This window comes from Cupressus sempervirens, chromosome 10 (genome assembly GCF_028749045.1).
Source record: "Cupressus sempervirens isolate cs-2001-9-10 chromosome 10, ASM2874904v1, whole genome shotgun sequence".
NCBI classification, from domain to species: domain Eukaryota; kingdom Viridiplantae; phylum Streptophyta; class Pinopsida; order Cupressales; family Cupressaceae; genus Cupressus; species Cupressus sempervirens.
Genome location: NC_143127.1, coordinates 597,853,840 through 597,873,947, shown reverse-complemented (window position 1 = coordinate 597,873,947; position 20,108 = coordinate 597,853,840). Strand labels below are relative to the sequence as shown.

Here is a 20,108-nt window from a genome sequence, read left to right as displayed (position 1 = left end):
TCTCAGGGGGTCTTCTAATATGGGAAAATCAGCTTTCCTGAGCCCTTTGAACACTGGATGGACTTGACCATGATCACAAACACTCCTAGTATACTTGGGATCCAGGGTGAACTAGCTTGTCCATAGATAGGTGCTTTTAGGCTGTCTCAACCTTCTTTGCTAAAGCACACCATCCTTGTACTCAACGTTGGCTTCTTGTTCTAGTACAAAACTGACTCTTCTATACTTGCTTATGGATTTTTTGTTTTTCCAGGTGAATGTATTCAATTGATTGATTATGTCTTCTTGTTCGTCTTGGAAACTAAGGTTGGGCTATATAACTGGGATTTGGCCTTCATGAGGAAGCACCATTTTTCCTCATGGGTCAATAGGTACAACTCAAACAAATGCATGAGTGCCAAGTTTAGAGTTATTTCAGTAAAGCCGCAGTGAATAATAGACATAGGATATTGTTATCTCCCTTGTAACTTCAAATACTAAGGAAGATAACAACAAAGACTCTTTTGCGTTGTAAATTAAAGATCTCTTACATTCGATTCCCCAACAAAGTCACCACAAACTGTTAGTTAACAGTTTGGCTTCCTTGGATTTTGGTCTATACCCTGACTCTAAATGTGCCTAATGTGGTGAAAGACAAAGTTATTGGCAATAGAATGGGTCAATGTAGGTGTTCTATCAAGGACCTCTGAATTAAAAGGTACAACTCCCTTGTATGCAAAGATTTGCAATGAATATTGTTTTTGGTAGGTCAGTAGGTTTAGGAGTATGCTCTTGACCAGAGAGCAGAAGAGGTATAACCAGATTGACCAACACTTAAAGAAATGCTCTTGACTAGAGAGCAGAAGAGGTATAACTAGATTGACCAACACTTAAAGAAATCTGGGTGGATTTCAGAAGATGACTCATAACTTCCACAACCATGAATGCATATGAGTCACTTTTAAGCTCTTCTAACATCTACAATGCAATCTATTCTATACATTCAATGTGAGATGCACAAATGCAAGACTATCTACTAATGCATATTGCATGAGAAGAGAGAATGTGATTAACTAAAAAAAACCCAGATTGCCCAAGTTACTGAGATTACACAACAACAGTTTACTTCCTACTCAACACCTAATATTAACCAAATCCCAAACTTTTCATACAACCATGAACGTGCACATGAAACTAACTTGCATAGAATAGAGGAAACGAGAAAATAGTGTGAATGATAGTGATAAGTCATATAACCACTCAAAAGAAAGCAACAAAACCCAATTTACCTTCAATCCCACAATTTTCATTAACAACACATTTCATTCCAAAGGCCATGCAATAGCTAAGACTCACCTAACATTAATGACATAATCAAAATGTAGACGTAGAGTCTCACACAGTAGTCCCAGCTACTGGGGTTTACCTACATAATAATTTTCCGATCTTATTTACTTCTCAAAAAGTTACATTTATAGGCCCTTTAAAACTGGCCAGTTACATTTCATGATTACCGCATAGAGCAACTTTGAACAGATGTATTCTAAAACTAGGATTGACATCCATTACAAAGCCTTAACCTATGAGGAGAATGCCAAATATGGCTATAACATCAGAAAGAGAGAGAGGAAGAAGGGGTGACACTTGTCACATCTTGTAGGGAGAATGTAATGCTTTTGACCAAAGTAACAAGAATCGGAATCGGCAAGGCCGAATCGAATCGTGAATTGGCAATGAATCGGCGATGAATCGACAAATTTGAAAAAACCCTTTAAATTTAAAGATTTTAACAATTTAAAACTTATTTCATGCACCTTTTATTGAATATAACTTAAACACACTATAACATCATCAAATAGAAGTTAAAACTTAACATACATAAACATGGAACATAAAATCCATCACATATGTAACTATGTTATCTAAAATGTAAATTGTAGGCTAGCTGAAGTAAATAGAAATCAAATGATCATAATGATTTAAATCATAGAATGTATGTAAGATGATCCATAAGACATCAAATCATAAATGTATGTAAGAATCTAAGATGAAGATCCATGAAAGTTTGAAACATATGTCTATCAATGATTCAGTATCAATATCTGTAAACAAAATATAAAAGCAAGGCTCTAGCTCAAGCCTTAGACTCATAGTCATCATCATCATCCTCAACATCATCCTGAAGCTCGGCTGCAGCCTCAGCCTCAGCCTCTGAGTATCCAGTCTGCCTAGTAGCAAGGCGTCTAATGTAGGTCCTAGAGGACTGCCGAGCCATATCTCCCGCATGTAAGATGGGCTCATGAATGTCGCTAGGGCCTGTGCCTGTGCGTGCACGTGTGCATCTACCAATGCCTGAAGAACGTGCTCTAGCTGCCTCAGCCTCTATATCCACCTAGTCAACCCACACATGGTCTTCCTCAGTGAAGACTGGATCCACAACCTCTGTAAGCCACTTTGATTCTGGATCGATCTCCTCCAAAATGATCGGAGAGGAGTCAGTGCCCAAAATCTGTCTGATCCTAAGACGGAGGTTGTAATGAACAAAGACAATAGCATTCAACTTCTGCACTGTCAACCTGTTTCTCCTCTTCGAATGGATGTGCTCGAACATGGACCAACTGCGCTCACATCCAGAAGCGCTGCTTGGCTGACTCAGAATACGAATGGCAATTTTTTGAAGATTTGGGGTTGTGGCCCCAAACATTTGTCACCATCTATCTGCAATAAGGGAAAAATTGAAAATAGAAACAATTAGTCTCATTTACAAATTACAAGTTAACTCTAAAATTACATAATCAACTTTAAGTTTAGAATCGAGATTCATGAACATTGAATATATTATTTAATTTTTACCTGACTGTAGTGTTGTCTGAGCATTTATGGCCATCCTGCCAGAGAAAAGTGGCCCCTCTTTATTGTTGAACTGGTCTAGCTCAACAATCGCAATAGCGCTATCTTCATCGCTACTCAACCTCTGAATCACTGTGTATAAGCCAGTGAGAACCTCCGCATCTGCCTTGAACTCAGGACGGAAACGATATGCCGGATTCAGAAAGTAAGCTACTGCATGGATGGGTCGATGGAGCTGATTCTGCCATCTCCTATCGATGATGTCCCAAATAGGGCCATACCTCTCCTGCACTCCTGCATATTGGGCTCTGATGGCCTCTTTGGCCCTATCCATGCCCTCATAAATGTAGCCCATAGAGGGCTTCTCCCCATCAACAGTTCGTAGCAAAGCTACAAGGGGCTCAGTGACCTACATATTAAGTAAAACAAAAAATTTGAGTCAAAACTTAAATATAAAATAATATAACTTAAAGTAAAAGTAAAATACTAAATGTTAAATTGCAATAAATTTACCTGCAGGATTTCTCTAGCGGGTTTCCAAAAACCATCCTCATCAAATATGCAATCCGCCACATCTATCCCTGCAGTGGTTGTAGCATAGGAAGAGGAAATCCACTCCCGCCCAACAAACATGCTCCTCAATTCATCCCTTGATGTCAACAAGGACTGCAAGGTGATGAAATTCGAGGCAAACCTCGTGATACCTGGGCGAGCTAACTCCTTGCCTTCTGTATACTTCCTCATTGTGCTAAGGACAAATGAATGATTATAAATGAATTTGCATTTTTTTTGCCCTTTCCACACATGACTTGACAAACTCAAGTTTGCCAATTTCCTCCAACATGAGGTCAATGCAATGTGCCGCACAAGGGGACCAAAATACGGTGGGGTGCCTCTCCATCAAAAGTTTACCTACAACAATTTTAAGTCAATTAGAAATTCAAATTTCAAAATTCAAATAAATTTATTTTCAAAACTTGAAAAGTTAAAAGTTTACCTGCAGCAACATAACTTGCTGCATTATCCATCACCACCTGGATCACATTTTGTTCTCCCACCTCTGCTATGACTTCCTCAATAGCCTCACATAAGTATGTGGCATTTTTTACATGTGCGGAAGCATCGATGGATTTGATGAACATGGTATATCCTACAAGTAACAAAACAACGAATTAGAATATTAAAATTAAATGGATCATCAACAAATTAGCATTCAACAAATCAAAATTTACAATTATGTATGTAGGAAAGTAGAATGATCAATTACCTCCACAGGATACAAGAAAATTGAGGAGTGTTCTATTCCTCCTATTTGTCCAACCATCAGTCATGATGGTGCAACCCTTTGCAATCCACTCCTTTCGGTTCTCCTCGAGCTCAGCCCTCATGTCCTCTACCATCTCATCCAAGAAGTATCCGCTCAACTTAGCCTCAGTTGGGGCTTTAAACCCCGGACCACAAATAGCAACTACATCTATCATGTTCTGCCAATAAGGAGCCCTGTCACAAATACAAACTTAGATGTCAAAGACTCAAATTATAAAACAAGTAGATATAATTAAAGTTTTAATTTTACTTTTAATTTTAACTTTAAAAGAAAACAACGAAAAAGGATTCAATTACCTGGCTGCAATAAATGGAATGTTGCAAAAGTACCAAAATTTGCATATCTCCTTTTTGGCAGCATCATGAATCTCCTTGTTCAAACCCATGCCCTCAAGCGTGGGTTGGGAACCACGAGTAATGCGGGGCACAAAGTAACTATCCATTCTGTTTTTCCGCACTCTAGGCTGCAATAAGTTGGTGTGGGACTCTGTCTCAGTATGTGACCGACTAGCACTAGCACGAGCAGAAGAACTAGGATAAAAAGGAGGGCTAGAAGAACCCTCTCCAACACAACCTACAGATGCAGAAGCTGATGCAGATGCAGATGCAGATGTGGATGCGGCTGCGGATGCGGATGCGGGAACATGGAAGCCAATACCCCTTAATCCTTCAAGTTGCATTTTCCTATTGGCTTTGTCTTTTTCAATTTTTTCTAATGCCATTAAGCAAGTGCGTTTTGCCTCAGGAGTTTGGTGAGTGCAAATTGTAACATCGTGTCCAGGTATAGCAGCAATGTGGTATTTCAATCTATAAATACCCCCAAAAGTTATTTTTTCTTTACAAAAAATACATTTTGTTTGATATTTGGTTCTTCCAGGAAACTCTTCGTTATATTTCCAACATTCATTTTTTCTACCCATTGCGAATTTGCGAAAAATGAAAGCAAAGGCTGCTGCAATAAAAATTTATATGTAAAATATCAAAGTTTGAAGCTAATAAAAGCTACAAAACAACAAACCTTAGTTTGCAACTTAGTAAAAATAAAGAACATTCAAGATCTAAACTAAAAATCTTGAAAACTATAAAAATTTAATAAAGAATGCATAATACACTAACATGCAAAAAAAAAAGAGCACTTACCTTTTGCAAATGAGTTGAGGAGTGTTGAGATTGGCTCTTTAATGCTCCCAATGCAATTGATGGCCTCCCCAAATGAATTGCTGATCTCTTTTGTGCTCTTTCTTCTTGCCGGTTAGAAACTTATGGCTTTTCTTTTCTCTTCTTCTCTCTCACTTTTCCTCTCTTCTACTCATGTTAAACAAATAGAAGGCCCTTTAGGGTTATAACAAAGAGAATAGGTCAAAAACAAAGTAAAAAAAAAGCAATTTTTTAAAATTTTACAAGTCTATACTTTATTGGCCGCGGGCGATTCATGCCGGTTTTTTTAGGCGATTCATGCGATTTTTTGGATGAATCGCCCAAATCGGCGATTCAGGCAATTCACCTAATGAAATCGGTGATGGCGATTTCCAACTCCAAAAAAATCGCCATCGCTGAATCTAATCGCTGAATCGCCAATTCAGGCGATTTTTGGGCGATTCTCGTTACTTTGCTTTTGACAGAGCATCAGTTCTTCTTTGGAGTTACGAATTTAGCTCTATAGGCCTTCATTGCATAAGTCACATTCTTTAGCTCCATGACACTTGGAATGAGGATATTGTTAGCTCTGCTCAATAGATTGGGATCAACCTCCCTACAATAAGAGAGAAGAGAAAGATATAGAAGAGTGAAGAATCTCGGATCTAATCTATACATGACAAGCGTCCATTTGAAATCTCATCATTTGTTTGAAGCACAGACTTGAAACTGCTCAATGATGAGGAAAGCAAAATGCGTGCATTTGATTTGATGGCAAAATTGAAAAGTTCATCTTTTCCCCTTTCTATTGATATACAATACTCATATGTTTGAATCAAATTCAGGCCCTTTCCAAGCTTAGTCAAACCCTGGTTGACTCTTCCTATGTGACCTTTTGTGATTGGTCACCTGATCCCTGTCACCAACTTTGTCATATTACACGTGGGTGCTTCGCCATGTCATTGCCACATGGCATCATTTTGCTGCTTATTATCTCTGACAGCTTTGGCTCGTGGTTGTGCAAGATTTCAACACGTGGAGCCTCCTGCATAGTCACTTGGCAGAAAAGTGTAACCCTAGAAGTCTTCAGATTTGACCATACGATGTTACGCTTAACTGTCCATGGACGTGTGCCTTTACGCTTCCTCTTTTGATGTAACTAATGTTCATGCGCCTTCGGTTTTGGGCTTAAGTTAGGGAGACATAAAACCAGGGTAACGTGACTCGCGGCGGGTCACGTGAGTCAGGCGAGTCAGCGAGCCGCGCTGACCTCGCCAAGTCACAATGACTCATGACTCGCGTGACCCGGCCTGCTTGACTCGGCCGTGACGGGCACGCAACCGGGCCATAAAAATATAATTTTTTGCATTTTTTTTAATGTTTTTTTTTTACATATCTCACTCATATAACCCTAAAAGGGCTCCCATAACAGTCTATAGTGAAAAGAAGAAAGAGAGAGAGAGATAGAAGAGAAATAGGGGTTTCTTGTTTTGCAACCAGCTGAAAGGAGGAGGAGAAAAGCTTGCATTTGTGACATTGGAGCTTGCATTTAGATCATTAAGGAGTTTATAGGAGCTCTTCTCAACACTTCCCAAAGCATTTGAAAGAGGTAAGACTTGATTGTTTAGATTTTGATATTTTTTTGTCTATGCTTATGGGTTTTTTGCATGAATTTTTTTTGTTTGTTTATGAGTTTTTTTTTACTTTAGATCTTCATAAAATGCAATGCTGAAATCGTAATATTTGGTCTAAAATGTCTTATTGCAGCAACCTTTACATTGTTCCTTAATTATGTCATAATGGCTTCTGGAGGTAAAAAACCCAAGCTCTCTAAGGGCAACAAAAAAGATGAGTGTTGGAAGTTCACCATAGAATTTCTAGGTAGAAAGAGAACTCAAACAAAATGCCTATTTTGCAAAACCATTAATAGTGGGGGGATAAATAGATTAAAATACCATATTGCTGGCTTACTTGGTCATGATATTGACCCTTGTGGAGCTGCATCTGTTGAGGCTCAATGTTTTTGTTATGTAGCCTTGGAAAAATATGAACAAGAAAAAGAATTAAAACAAATAAAATTAGAAGAGTTAGCTTTGATTGGTTCTAGTTCCCTTGCACGCTCATCTGCAAATGTTTCTGAGTCAGTAGGCTGTGTTGGAGAAGGTTCTTCCCATCCCCCCTATTGTCCTAGTGCTTCTGTTGCTCGTGCTTCTTCTACATCTATTCCTTGCACTTCTAGTGATGCTACTGCTGCTGCCCCTTCTAGTAGTGCTGCTCTTCTTCGTCCTAGAGTCAGAAAATCTAGTAAGTTGGACAACTTTTTTGTACCGCGTACCACTCCTGGTGCGCAACCCTCACTTGAGAGCATGGGCTGGAATAGGGAGATACATGAAGCTGGAGTAAGAGCAATTTGCAAGTTTTGGTTTTTCTGCGACATTCCATTTATAACAGCCAGGTACTTCAAGTTTTCAACTTCATTTATATTTGATTGTTTTACGTTTCAAGTTTTAAAATTTATATTCAATTTTATACTTTTAACTTGATGTTGAAAATTTGAAATATGCTAATTAAAATGTTTTTATAAATGTAATAGGACTCCTTATTGGCAGGGGATGATTGATACAGTTTCCATCTGTGGTGCGGGGTTCAAAGCCCCCACTGAAGATGAGTTGAGTGGCTCCCTCTTGCTAGATATGGTTGAGGAGATGAAACTTGAGTTGAAGGACCACAAAAAGATTCGGAGCCAAAAGGGGTGTACCATCATGACAGATGGATGGACAGATAGGAGGTCCAGAACCCTCCTAAATTTTTTTGTTTCTAGCGGAGGTAATTCATCATGCTCTACTTCTTGAAGTCTAAAATTTAATGTATACTAATATTGAATAACGAAAATTTTGTTTTATTGAGTATTGATTCTTGATTCTTGAATGATAATTATTTTGTTTAATTTTCACTTTTAGGATCCATCATGTTTTTGAGGTCCATAGATGCTTCCTCATGTGTGAAAAATGCAAAATTCTTATGTGAGACTATTGAGGAGGTCATAAGGGAGGTGGGGGAAGACAATGTTGTCCAAGTGGTGAGAGATAATGCAGCTAATTATGTTGCTGCAGGTAAAATTTGAACTTCTAACTTTCTAAGTTCTACTTCTAAAAAAATAGTTTTAGTTTTTCATTAAATTTTGAAAATTAAAAGTTTTTTAATACATCAAAATTTTTCATTGTTTACTAACTAATTTAAAATTGCTGCAGGAAAACTATTGATGGAGAGACACCTAAAAATCTTTTGGACTCCATGTGCGGCCCATTGCATCGACCTCATGTTAGAGGATATTGGCAAGCTTGTATGGGTGAAATCATGTATTACCAAGGCCAAAAATCTTTGTAAGTTCATCTATAATCATGCCTTGGTCCTCAGCACTATGAGGAAATACACGAAGGGAAAGGAGTTGGCTCGTCCTGGTATCACAAGATTTGCCTCTAACTTTATCACACTAAAATCCTTGCTGAGTTCAAGGTTAGAGTTGAGGTGCATGTTTGTTGGTCCAGAATGGAGTTCCTCCTCCTTTGCGAGCAGCCCTGCAGGGATAGATGCAACAAAATGCATTTATGATGATGATGATTTTTGGGAGCCATGTTCGAAGATTGTGGAGGTAATTTAAAATTTAAATTAAAAATTTTAAAAGCTTAAGTCTTAAAATTTTATAAATTAATTTGTCTCATACATATTTTTGATTTATATTCATTGTGCAACTTTGCAAAGTTTCATCATTCACTAAATTGTTTTTTATTTTAATTGTTTTGTAGATCACCGAGCCCCTTGTAGCCCTCCTACGAGTTGCTGATGGCGAGAAGCCCTCTATGGGTTACATTTATGAGGGCATGGATAGGGTCAAGGAGACTATTAAGGCCAAATATGTAGGAGTTGAGGAAAACTATGGCCCTATTTGGGACATAATTGATAGGAGATGGCAAAATCAGCTTCATAAGCCCATCCACGCAGCAGCCTATTACCTCAATCCGGCATACCGTTTCCTTGATGATTTCAAGGCAGATGAGGAGGTTCTTAGTGGCCTAAACACAGTGGTATCGAAGATGTCTCCTAATCCCACAAATATATTGCTTGAGATGGATGCCTATAATAATGCATCAGGGCCCATTTTTTCAAGTCAAATTTGCAAAGAAGGTCGTACAAAATTGCAGCCTTATACAATCTAGTTTATAAATTTCTAGCTTTAAACTTAAAGCTCAAATTTTGAAATGAGACTAATATTTTTTTGTTTTCCTTTTTTCAAAATTCAGATAGATGGTGGCAAATGTTTGGGCCTTCAACCAAAAACCTTCAGCAAATCACCATCCGCATTTTGAGCCAGCCAAGTAGCGCTTCTGGATGTGAGCGCAACTGGAGCATGTTCGAGCACATCCACTCGAAGAGGCGTAACAGGTTGTCTGTGCAGAAAATGAATAGTCTAGTCTTTGTGCACTACAACCTGCGCATTAGGATCAGGGAGATTTTGGATAGTGACACCTCTCCGATTACTCTAGAGGAGGTTGATCTAGAGTCTGATTGGATCACTGAGGCTACTGATCCTGTCTTTGATGATGAGGACCTACAGTGGCTTGACCAGGCAGATAGAGAGGGCCAGGCTGAGGCTGTGGCTATGGCAGTAGAGGACCAGAGAGCTCCAGTTGTTCCTAGTGGCAGCTCACAAAGATTGGCAGAGCCAGAGGCAGAGAGTACAGTTGATCCTAGAGGCACCTCACGAGCTTATGCTATGGCTACTGAGACATCCAGGACCTACCTTAGACACCTTACTAAGAGGCATTTTGTAGATTATACTGAGCCTGAGCTTGAGGTTGAGGCTGAGGTTGGGGATGAGGATGAGGATGACGATGACGATGAGGATGAGGATGATGATGAGGACTCCGACTAGGAGCCATAGCTGTAGACTTATAGTCTTGTTTTAACTTTTTGTTTAATAGTTTAACAATAACTTAATATATGATCAGCATTTGGAACATTTGAATTTGATGATGATTATTGAATCTTGATGTGTTGGATTTCATAATGCATAAATGATAATACATATACATTTTGATGGTTTGCATGGATTTATCTTAGTTTGACTTTAATTACTAGTAATATAGTATTTACTTTTAGCAATTTACCTTTGTAACTTTGTAACTTTGTAGTTTGTAGTATTGTACATATGTAATTGATGTTTGACTTTTAAGTTTTAAGTTTTTAACTTTAAGTATGTGGCATGTGCATTATGATCAAATTATCTTCTATTTAATGATGTTATTGTGTCTTTATGCTTTATTCAATAATGGGTGCATGGAATGTTCTTTAAATCCTAAAAAATCTCAAAATTTCGAGGTTTTTCACTTTGCCGAGTCACCGCCGAGCCGGGTCACGAGTAAGAGCTGGGTCACGAGTCAAGTTACCCTTGCCGAGTCCGAGCCGAGTCCAAGTCTCGTTACACTGCATAAAACCTTATCATAAAATCCTTTACGAACTTACGTTCACTGCCTTGGTTGTATCTTTAGATGACTTTTCAAGTAAATTTTGATTCTTTTATTTTTTTTGGCCGAACGAGTGTCATTATTTTAGAGACTTTCTCCTAAAATTTTTGTCGTTTAACATTTAGGCCCAAAATTCATTTGGAGTTGTTGATCTTTGTTGATCTAATGGTGGTCAGCTTAATGCACGGTTAACTCCTCCGAACTCACAACTACCTCGGGTTGCATGGCAAGCGTTAACATTAACTTCTCCATCTCTTAACCACATTGCAGGGTCTCACTTGTTCGCACTAACCTTTTGTAATAAACCATGGAGACTTTGTGAACACTTGACAATTAATTGTGTCATATCATGGCGCCTTAGATTTCTAATGTTTCTTTTATAGCGTGGAATCTGTAGCACACTCATTTGAGACAAGAGGGTTAAGACATGAAAAATATGCATATAGACATAAATTTAGGGTTTCTTTAGGAAGATCTCTGCATCATGAAAATGCAAACCCTAATTACATTAGTTTAACCTGGATTTTCATAATGGGTTCTTCAGAATTTTAACATTGGTGAAATTACAGGCCATCACCAACCAAGACTTAGTTGAAAGAATGTTGAGTGCTGATTGCAGGGCTGTTGGATCAAAGAGCTTCCTTGCAACTGGGGGTGTTACCTTGCTCTGGCTAGCAAATGGGAAGGTAGTTGCTTTAGTAATTGAAAAGGCTAGAGTATCACCTTGGTGAGATGAGAAGCTTAAAAAGGGATGGACTAAAAGTTTGGCAACACACTTACAATGGTGGTGCCTAGACGTCTCTTGTTACATTGGGAGATATTATGATGTCTCTCTTGTTAGAGCAATAGAAGAATATATATATTTCCCAACTTGTCAGATACTTGGCCCCACATAGTTGATTTTTGTTGCATACACCTAAGAAATCAACATCTATTGTTTGTATTGTACTAAACAACGTATCATCTTGTACTATACATTCTTGTAGAAGTTTTAAGGTTTTAGGGTATACAAAAAAGAGCAGGATTCAAATAAGTAAAGATCATATTTGTTTCACTTGTTAGAAGACCTAGACACCTCATCACAATAGCAGGGGTAGTGAGGAAGATAAGAAAATCACTGGTAGCGAATTACATGGGAAAACCGAAATGAATAAGAAGAGTAAAGAGATGAAGCCAAAAGGAATATCCTTGATAGAAGAAACCTCACAAGCTACAAGCTTCCTTTGAAGAGGCGATGGGAAAGAAAGAGGAACCGACTACTTGTGACTTGCATCCTAGATGTAGTCATGGGAAAGATCTTATTGATTGCACGAGTTTCTTGGTAGGGAGCTTGGAGGTAGAGCTATCGTATGAGGTTGATCGCTCTAGTGCATATGATGGGCATACTTATAGCCCATATAAAGATGTTCTCTAATCAACCAATGATGACGACTTCGCATCCTATGTGAGTCATGATGCTTATAGTGTTGTTCCCACTTCATCTACATAGTTGGGCATGAAATACAACATTAATAGCATGGATATGTGTAATGAAGGACAATCAGTTGCTTCATGTGAATATAATTTCTCTCAACATTTGCTAGCTCACATATTTTTAGAGAATCAATTGAAAGTTACCAAAGATAATATTTTACGCATTTTGATGACGTATATGGGATGATTGAAAAACACGTTTGGGAGGTACAATCAGAGATGGGACAAAAGGGACTCAAGGAGGAATTCTCACATTTGTAGGTGATTAAAAAAGGGATAAAAACAATGTGTAAGAATTTGGTATAGCTCTGATACCATGTAAGAATTTTCCTTAGGGCAAAATGACGCCAAGATCAAGAAGCTCAAGCACTTAGCACAATATGGACCAATAATATATGATCATGATAACAATAATGAGAATGAATATCATATGAATACACACTAGAAGTGTCTGTATATAAAGGCATCTAGAATGACTACGAGTTAGCAAAGTGATAAGCCTCACAACTAAACACATGTCCACCAAGAGTGGATTATCCTCCATTGAGCACAGGAGTTTGTGTGATGATGAGAGGATAAGCTTACATAGGTGTATCTCGTAAAGAGATGTTGTAGACACCATGTGCTCAATTGGAGTGCAAACAACTGTGTTGTCTACATGACAACTTAGATGAATATGCAAACTCCTGTCTTGTCAACAGGACAACTCATATTACTACGCATACTCCTAGGTGTCTATATGACAACTAATATAATAATGCATTAACCTAAGTAAACTTGAGTAAAGTGTAATAATAATTAATTATTTACACTAACACCTCCTCTTAAGTACAACTTAGGGGAATGCACTTAAGCTCACAAAAGCTATGATGAAAATGCATGATGGGTCCCGGCTAGTAGGCCATGTTAAGTACCCATGTACAAATGTAATGTTCTACATATAATGCGATGCAATGCAATGCAATCTATTTGAAAACGAAGAAAGAGGGAAAACCTCATGGGAAAAACCCTCCCCCAAAAAGAGAGATAAGTACAATACAAAAGAAAAGAGTTATGTGACCCCCCCTAGTGAAATATCTCGCACCCCCAAGAGATCTCGCAAATGAAGATACTTGACCTCAGTGAAGGGCTTGTTGAAGATATCTGCAATTTGCTTTTCTGTAGGACAATACTGCAGTGCAATGACTTGCTCATGAATCAACTCTCTGATGTAGTGCATATGAACCTCAATGTGTTTTGTGTGTTGATGCTGCACGGGATGTTTTGAGATTTCAATGGCACTTTGGTTATCACAATGTATGATTGTGGGTCTAGGTATGTCAAAAACAAACTCCTCCAGAATATGCTGTAACCGAGTAGCTTCTGTAGCTGCAGTGGCAACTCCTTGATACTCAGCCTTAGTAGATGAAAGAGCAATAGTGTTCTACTTTTTTACTCTGCTAACAAATGGGGCTGGAACCAAGATGAAACATGTATCCTGAATTGCATTTGCGAGAATCAAGATCCCCTGCATCGTCTGAGTTTGTATAACCCACTAACTGTAGTCTAGTACCAATTGCATAGCATATCCCTTATGTATGTGTACCCTGGATATAGTGCAAGATGCATTTGGCTACCTTCCAGTGAAGTTTATGTGGCTCTTGCATGAAGCAAGAAACCATGCCAACTATAAAGGATATGTCAGGGCGTGTATGTGTCAAGTAGATGAGACTTCCAACCTTCTATACAAAGTAGCATCAACAAGTGGAGTGGAACATTTTGCTTCTAACTTAACACCTAAAAGAAATGGAGTAGATGCAGCCTTGCAGTCACTCATGCGAAATCAAGCAAGTAGATCAAGGGCATACTTGGGTTGTGATAATGTGATCCCTAATGAAGACTATTGTATCTCAATACCAAGGAAGTAATGAAGTAGACCCAAGTTGGTCATGGAAAATCTGTCTTGCAAAGTAGACTTGACACTATCAATGATGGGTACTGTACTCCGTGATAATGTGATCCCTGATGAAGACTATTGTATCTCAATACCAAGGAAGTAATGAAGTAGACCCAAGTCGGTCATGGAAAATCTGTCCTGCAAAGTAGACTTGACACTATCAATGATGGATGTTGTACTCCGTGTAATGATTAAGTCATCTACATAAAGCACAAGTAGCAAGTGAAAATCATCCTGGTGAAGAATGTAGACATTCAAATCTGAATGACATCTAGTGAACCCTGCGGAGAGAAGGAAAGAATCCATCTTGGCATACCAAGCTCTTGGAGCTTGTTTTAGTCCATAGATAGACTTTTTCAACTTGCAAACCATAGTAGAATCCTGAATGAACCCCTGTGGCTGCTCCATATAAATCTCCTCATGAAAATCACCATTCAAGAACGCACTCTTCACATCCATCTGATGAAAAACCCATCTCTGAGCTACAGCTATAGCTAGTGTCAAACGAATGGAGTTCATTTTTGCAAATGGGGCAAAGGTCTTAGTGTAGTCAATACCAGGCACTTGAGAGAAACCTTTTGCAACAAGTCTTGCCTTATACTTATCAACACTTCCATTCGTTGCAAACTTGGTTTGATAGATTCACTTACACTAAACCGATTTTCTTCCCTTAGGAAGAGAGACTAAGTCCCATGTGTTGTTTCTCATGAGAGAATTATATTCTTCCTCCATTGCTTTATCCCATTCTAGAATTCTTGAAGCTTCTTTGAATGATTGAGGATCGAAAGCAACTGCAATATAAGCATGAGGGAGTGAGTTGTGTTGTGATCTTGTCCTCCTAGTATCTGAAGGATTTCCTACCAATGGTCCTGCTACATCCAATGTCTGTTGAGCCCATTTAGGTCTAGTGGAAGAAGATGTATAAGTAGAAGGAATTTCCTCAACCTTAGCTGTCTATTGCCTCTGTTTGGGTCATGGACGAACATCTTCCAAGTCACTGTCATCATTGTCACTCTCTTCAATGAAGGAGGAAGGAGGAGTTGAAGAAGTAAAGCTTGGACAACTTTCTTCAAAGTGTACACTCCTCCCATAGAAAATTTCATGTTTCTCTAAATCCATCAATTTGTAGGGTTTATGAGAGTTTGCATAACCAACAAAGATGCAAGGTTTACTTTGAGGTTCCAATGCCTTGCGTTTCTATGGAGGTATTCGTGCCCATGCTGGACAACTAAAGACACTAAAGTGCTTTACAGAAGGTTTCCTTCCAGTCCAAGCTTCAAAAGGAGTTGCACCATCCAAAGCTTTATGAGGACTCCTATTCAGGATGTAATTTGCACAGTTCATTGCTTCAGCCCAAAAAACTTGATTAAGAGACTTATGTAATGGCATGCAAGTGGTCATCTCCTTGAGGGTTTTGTTCTTCCTTTTTGCAGCACCATTCTGTTGTGGAGTGTATGGTACTGAATGCTGAAGCTCAATTCCCTCTTGAGTACAAAAGTCTATAAGTCTTGAGTTCACATACTCCCTTCCATTATCTGTTAGAAGAATCTTGATGGCTTTCCCTGACTGCTTTTCTACTTGAGCCTTGAAGGTGAGAAATCGTTCAAACACTTCACTCTTATGAGCCATGAAGAATACCCAAGTATAGTGAGAATAGTCATCAATGAAGGTGAGTGCATAGCGAGATTTTCCAAATGATGACACTAGAAATGGGCCTGCTACATCACTATGAATTAGTTCAAGAACACTTTGTGCTCTCCAAGACTTCCCCTTGTCAAATTTTTTTTCTGGATGCTTCCCAAGTGTGCAACCTGAACAAACACCGTCTGAAAATTGGACTTAAGGTAGACCAAAAACCATGTTCTTGCTGTTAAGTTGTTGAAGATACCTGTAGTTGAGATGTCAAAATCTCTCATGCCACAGTTTGCTTTTTGTATCTGAATGCATTAACAAGGCTTGTGCATTAGATTTAGGCACAAAGGAAGAGAAAGTGTAAAGCCTTGAATCATGTTTAGCTTCACCTATTGCAACCATAGAATCATCTTTGATGCTTTCCACAACAACTAATCTGGAAGAAATTCAACCTTGTTTCCACCTCCATAGTGAGTGATTTGGTAGACTCAAAGAAGGTTAGAGGTAAGATTAGGAATATAGAGAACATCCTTGAACGCTCCACCTTCCATCTCAACTTCACCTTTTCCTTCAACTTCCACTTTAGTATCATCTCCTACAAAGATGTGAGGTACATCTGAAGGTGTCATTGAAGAAAAATCTCTCTTTGAAGCACCCATGTAATGTGTAGCACCTGAGTCAATAATCCATTCCTCTTGACTGATAGTGTGTGAATAAAGCTTGCCCTTTGCTCTTAGACTCTGAGGATGAAGACCCTTTTTCCTTATAAGCATTAGGCAATGGAACATTATGCTTCTTCATGATGTTTTTCAATTCATTAATCTGCTTGTGATAACACCGATGTTCATCATGACCAATTCTTTTGCAATAGGCACACTTCTTCATTTCTTGATTATTGTCCCCCTTTTTGTTGGTATTAGAAGAAGACTTGCCTTGTTGTTGATTTGATTTAAGTGGTGACTTTTCTGTGTCCCCTTGTTTGTTATCTTTCCATTTCTTCATTTTGCCCTTGCTGTTGTTTGAACTTTACCCAGTTGGATTTTTGGAGCTCTCATTGTTAGCCACCAATGCCTTAGACTTTGAAGACTTGAGAATCCCCATTGTTAACAACTGGGCATAGTCATCAAAAGTGAGTTTCTTATAAGAAGCCCCTGAGGTAGCCTTTGAGGTGTTGAAAGAAGAGACAAATGTGGAGTAGTCAGATGGTAGCTTATTTTGAATTAGATAAATCAACCTTTCATTCTTAATGAGACTACCACAATCATCAAGTTTTGTTCTCAACTCATTCACCTTAATGATAAAGTCCTAGATGGAATCAAAGTTCTTAGGATCTAGGGAGATAAGTTATCTTTAATCTTGTAGACATCCTCCTCAATCACTTTCCCATATAGCTTTTTAAGGGCATCCCAAGTTTCCTTGGATGTATCATATTTTATGATCTGATAGAAGATCTTATCATCAACCCCTAACCTAATGATTCCTAGGGCTTTTCTATATGCCAATTCCCAAGCACGGATTTCACTTTGAGTGACTTGATCACCTGTGGGTTTAGGAAGAGATCCATCTACATATTGAGAAACTTCTTCATTCATTAATTCAGACTATTTTTTAACTGACCATGTGGCATAGTTATGTGGTGTTAATTTTGGAACCTTAATGTTTCCCATAATGCAAGGAAAGAAAGATAACAACAAGAAAAGAGGAACACACCAAGAGACACCCCACCTTTTCACTCAATCAACCCCCCCCCGCGCCCCGCCCCCCCCCTCAAATGAATGCTTTAGGCACTTTATATTCAGTGCGATTACAATAGCCACTTGCCAATTTAGGGCCTAACTGGACTTTTGATTTTGCTGTTTACAACCTCCTCTTGGAATTTAAATTTGGTACTTAGCAATGTAGCTCAGATATATAACAATTTTGAAGTTTGATTAAAGCAATACAATGCAAAAAAGGACCTAGTTTTGAAAGTGGTATTTCTATCCACACAAGCCTATAATTTGATTGCAGATCTGGAAAGTAGATGAAAAATTATGCACTTAAAAAAAAAACGGAACTTGAATGTGTCTAGATGAGCCCGTACGGAGCATTTGAAGTTGCAAAATGCAGGATTGGATAGGTACAGTCGCCAAAAATTGAATTTTCTGACAAATTCGTGCACCAAAACAAGAAAATAATAGCACCATTGAAAAATTCAGGAAATTTTAGCCCATATCAAATTAAATTCCACCTAATTTGGAGTCTGGATGACTGAGATATGGCCTCCTAAAGTTGGACTGTCAAATCAAAACTGCATATGGTGAGGGATCTACCTTGATGACGTCAAGAAACCACTGGGTTAAATTTGACGTCCAAACAACTGTCATAGTAGTGCAATATGGCCTGCTTGTAACGGTCAAACGACCATCAAATTAAATCTCGTCAAGTGATGACGTCAACAAAAAATCCGACCAGGTAGGCTGATTGGGCAATACGGTCAGATGACTTGTTGCCGACGTGGCAGATCCGTGCAAATGACGTGGCAGATCATATAATGCTGGCATGTCGTCAACGTATGAGCTGACAGAGCTGTACGGAGGCGTTGACTGGGATCTGACTTGATGCTGATGTGGCGGGGGCTCTGACGTGGCGTTGCTGTGTTGGATGCTGATGTGGCCAAGGGCTTTGACGTGGTGGTCGCCAGCAGGAGTTGTTTGATGTTGGTGGCGAAGAGCGATTGGTGGCGCCAGGGAGTGATGCAGATATGAGCAGAGGAAGTGGTGGGTGGGCGACAGCGGGTGTGGGGTTTTTAATCCCACATTCGCCTTGTTCTCAGGCCCTGAGGTTTTTAAAAATGGGAGACCTCGGAGTTCGAAGTGGCTGTGAAGCCACTCGTCGCAGTTTGTATGCTAGTTGATTTGGCCGTGGTTTGGAATATTGAGCCACTGCGGTTTGGAAGCTCGTGGGAATTTTGAATATTCTGTCTGTAGTATAGAATATGTTGGATGCAGGTTACTGAGGTTTAACTGCTCGGTTTGCCTGCAATAAAAATTGCTCTCCTACCGATCTAGAAGGCTAAATTTTTTCTGGAAAATAATGCAAATCCAAATTTTTTTTTTTGCAGAGACGCAAATAAAAAATGTAGATCTAAAAAGTAATTGCACAAATCTAAAGAGATCATACCAATTTTGCAAATCGGGCCTTTAGGTTCTGGTTTGCAAAATTTTTTTGCCTCAGATTTGACTATGGCCTAGGGTAGGCAAATTTATAGTCAAAATTCGCCGAATTGAAGCTCCAGACACAATCATGAGGTCCGCTTTGCCTCTAGACGCTTCCAATAACTGTTGATACTTTGAATCTAAATCGTGGCCCTCCGAGAGGTGAAGCAAAAATGGTCTCCAATAGCTATGAAATGAAGCTCCCTCAGCTCTGATACCATGTAAGAATTTGGTATAGCTCTGATACCGTGTAAGAATTTTCCTTAGGGCAAAATGACGCCAAGATCAAGATGCTCAAGTACTTAGCACAATATGAACCAATAATGTATGATCATAATAACAATAATGAGAATGCATATCATATGAATACACACTAGAAGTGCCTGTATATAAAGGCATTTAGAATGACTAGGAGTCAGCAAAGTGATAAGCCTCACAACTAAGCACATGCCCACCAAGAGTGGATTATCCTCCATTGAGCACAGAAGTTTGTGTGATGATGAGAGGATAAGCTTACATAGGTGTATCTCGTAAAGAGATGTTGTAGACACCATGTGCTCAATTGGAGTGCAAACAATTGTGTTGTCTACATGACAACTCAGATGAAAACTCCTGTGTTGTCAACAACTCATATGACTATGCATACTCCTAGGTGTCTATATGACAACTAATATAATAATGCATTAACCTAAGTAAACTTAAGTAAAGTGTAATAATAATTAATTATTTACACTAACACAATGAAATCAAATTTTTTACATCTTTCAGATCTTGATCGTCTCCTCGATGTTGTAGAGATTTAGTTAGAGGCACCGAGGAAGAAGGAAGAAGTAGACACCCTTACCTTTGAGCTCTTGAACACTAAGGACACCTTAGAGACTACCTTAATGGCACTACGTGAAACAAAAAATTAGGTAGATGAGCCTAGTCTAGAACTGATTTTGGCACATTCTACTTTGGTTCAATTAGAAATCCCATCTTCTATGACATCATCAACTAAGATTCAACATTGAGATATAACAGATGAGGACCGACAAGTAACATGAGTTGATG

The 20,108-nt window shown here is 38.8% G+C and overlaps 3 protein-coding genes across 5 annotated transcripts in view; 2 read left to right on the top strand and 1 right to left on the bottom strand.

Moving 5' to 3' along the window:
- The window catches only part of LOC149535276 (protein HCC2-like), a 167,496-nt gene that overhangs the window by 61,991 nt on the left and 85,397 nt on the right, over positions 1 to 20,108 (top strand). The window lies entirely within an intron of this gene.
- Positions 3,291 to 4,697, bottom strand: LOC149535278 (uncharacterized). Its single transcript, XM_089803611.1, has 3 exons — positions 4,097 to 4,697; positions 3,827 to 3,979; positions 3,291 to 3,741 (listed from the first exon to the last, which is right to left on the bottom strand). Exons 1-3 carry the CDS (start codon positions 4,308 to 4,310, stop codon positions 3,596 to 3,598), a joined length of 513 nt encoding a protein of 170 aa, XP_089659737.1. The 5' UTR covers positions 4,311 to 4,697; the 3' UTR covers positions 3,291 to 3,595.
- LOC149535277 (uncharacterized) lies at positions 5,084 to 10,360 on the top strand. Its single transcript, XM_089803607.1, has 6 exons — positions 5,084 to 7,747; positions 7,886 to 8,118; positions 8,253 to 8,405; positions 8,544 to 8,944; positions 9,099 to 9,477; positions 9,594 to 10,360. Exons 1-6 carry the CDS (start codon positions 7,092 to 7,094, stop codon positions 10,223 to 10,225), a joined length of 2,454 nt encoding a protein of 817 aa, XP_089659733.1. The 5' UTR covers positions 5,084 to 7,091; the 3' UTR covers positions 10,226 to 10,360.

Coding starts and splice junctions, on each gene's coding strand:
- LOC149535278 (XM_089803611.1), bottom strand. CDS start 4,310: ATGATAGATGTAGTTGCTATTTGTGGTCCGGGGTTTAAAGCCCCAACT. Junction 3,980..4,096: donor TTTTCTTGTATCCTGTGGAG/GTAATTGATCAT, acceptor TGTTACTTGTAG/GATATACCATGTTCATCAAA. Junction 3,742..3,826: donor AGCAAGTTATGTTGCTGCAG/GTAAACTTTTAA, acceptor AAATTGTTGTAG/GTAAACTTTTGATGGAGAGG.
- LOC149535277 (XM_089803607.1), top strand. CDS start 7,092: ATGGCTTCTGGAGGTAAAAAACCCAAGCTCTCTAAGGGCAACAAAAAA. Junction 7,748..7,885: donor ATTCCATTTATAACAGCCAG/GTACTTCAAGTT, acceptor TAAATGTAATAG/GACTCCTTATTGGCAGGGGA. Junction 9,478..9,593: donor AAGTCAAATTTGCAAAGAAG/GTCGTACAAAAT, acceptor TTCAAAATTCAG/ATAGATGGTGGCAAATGTTT.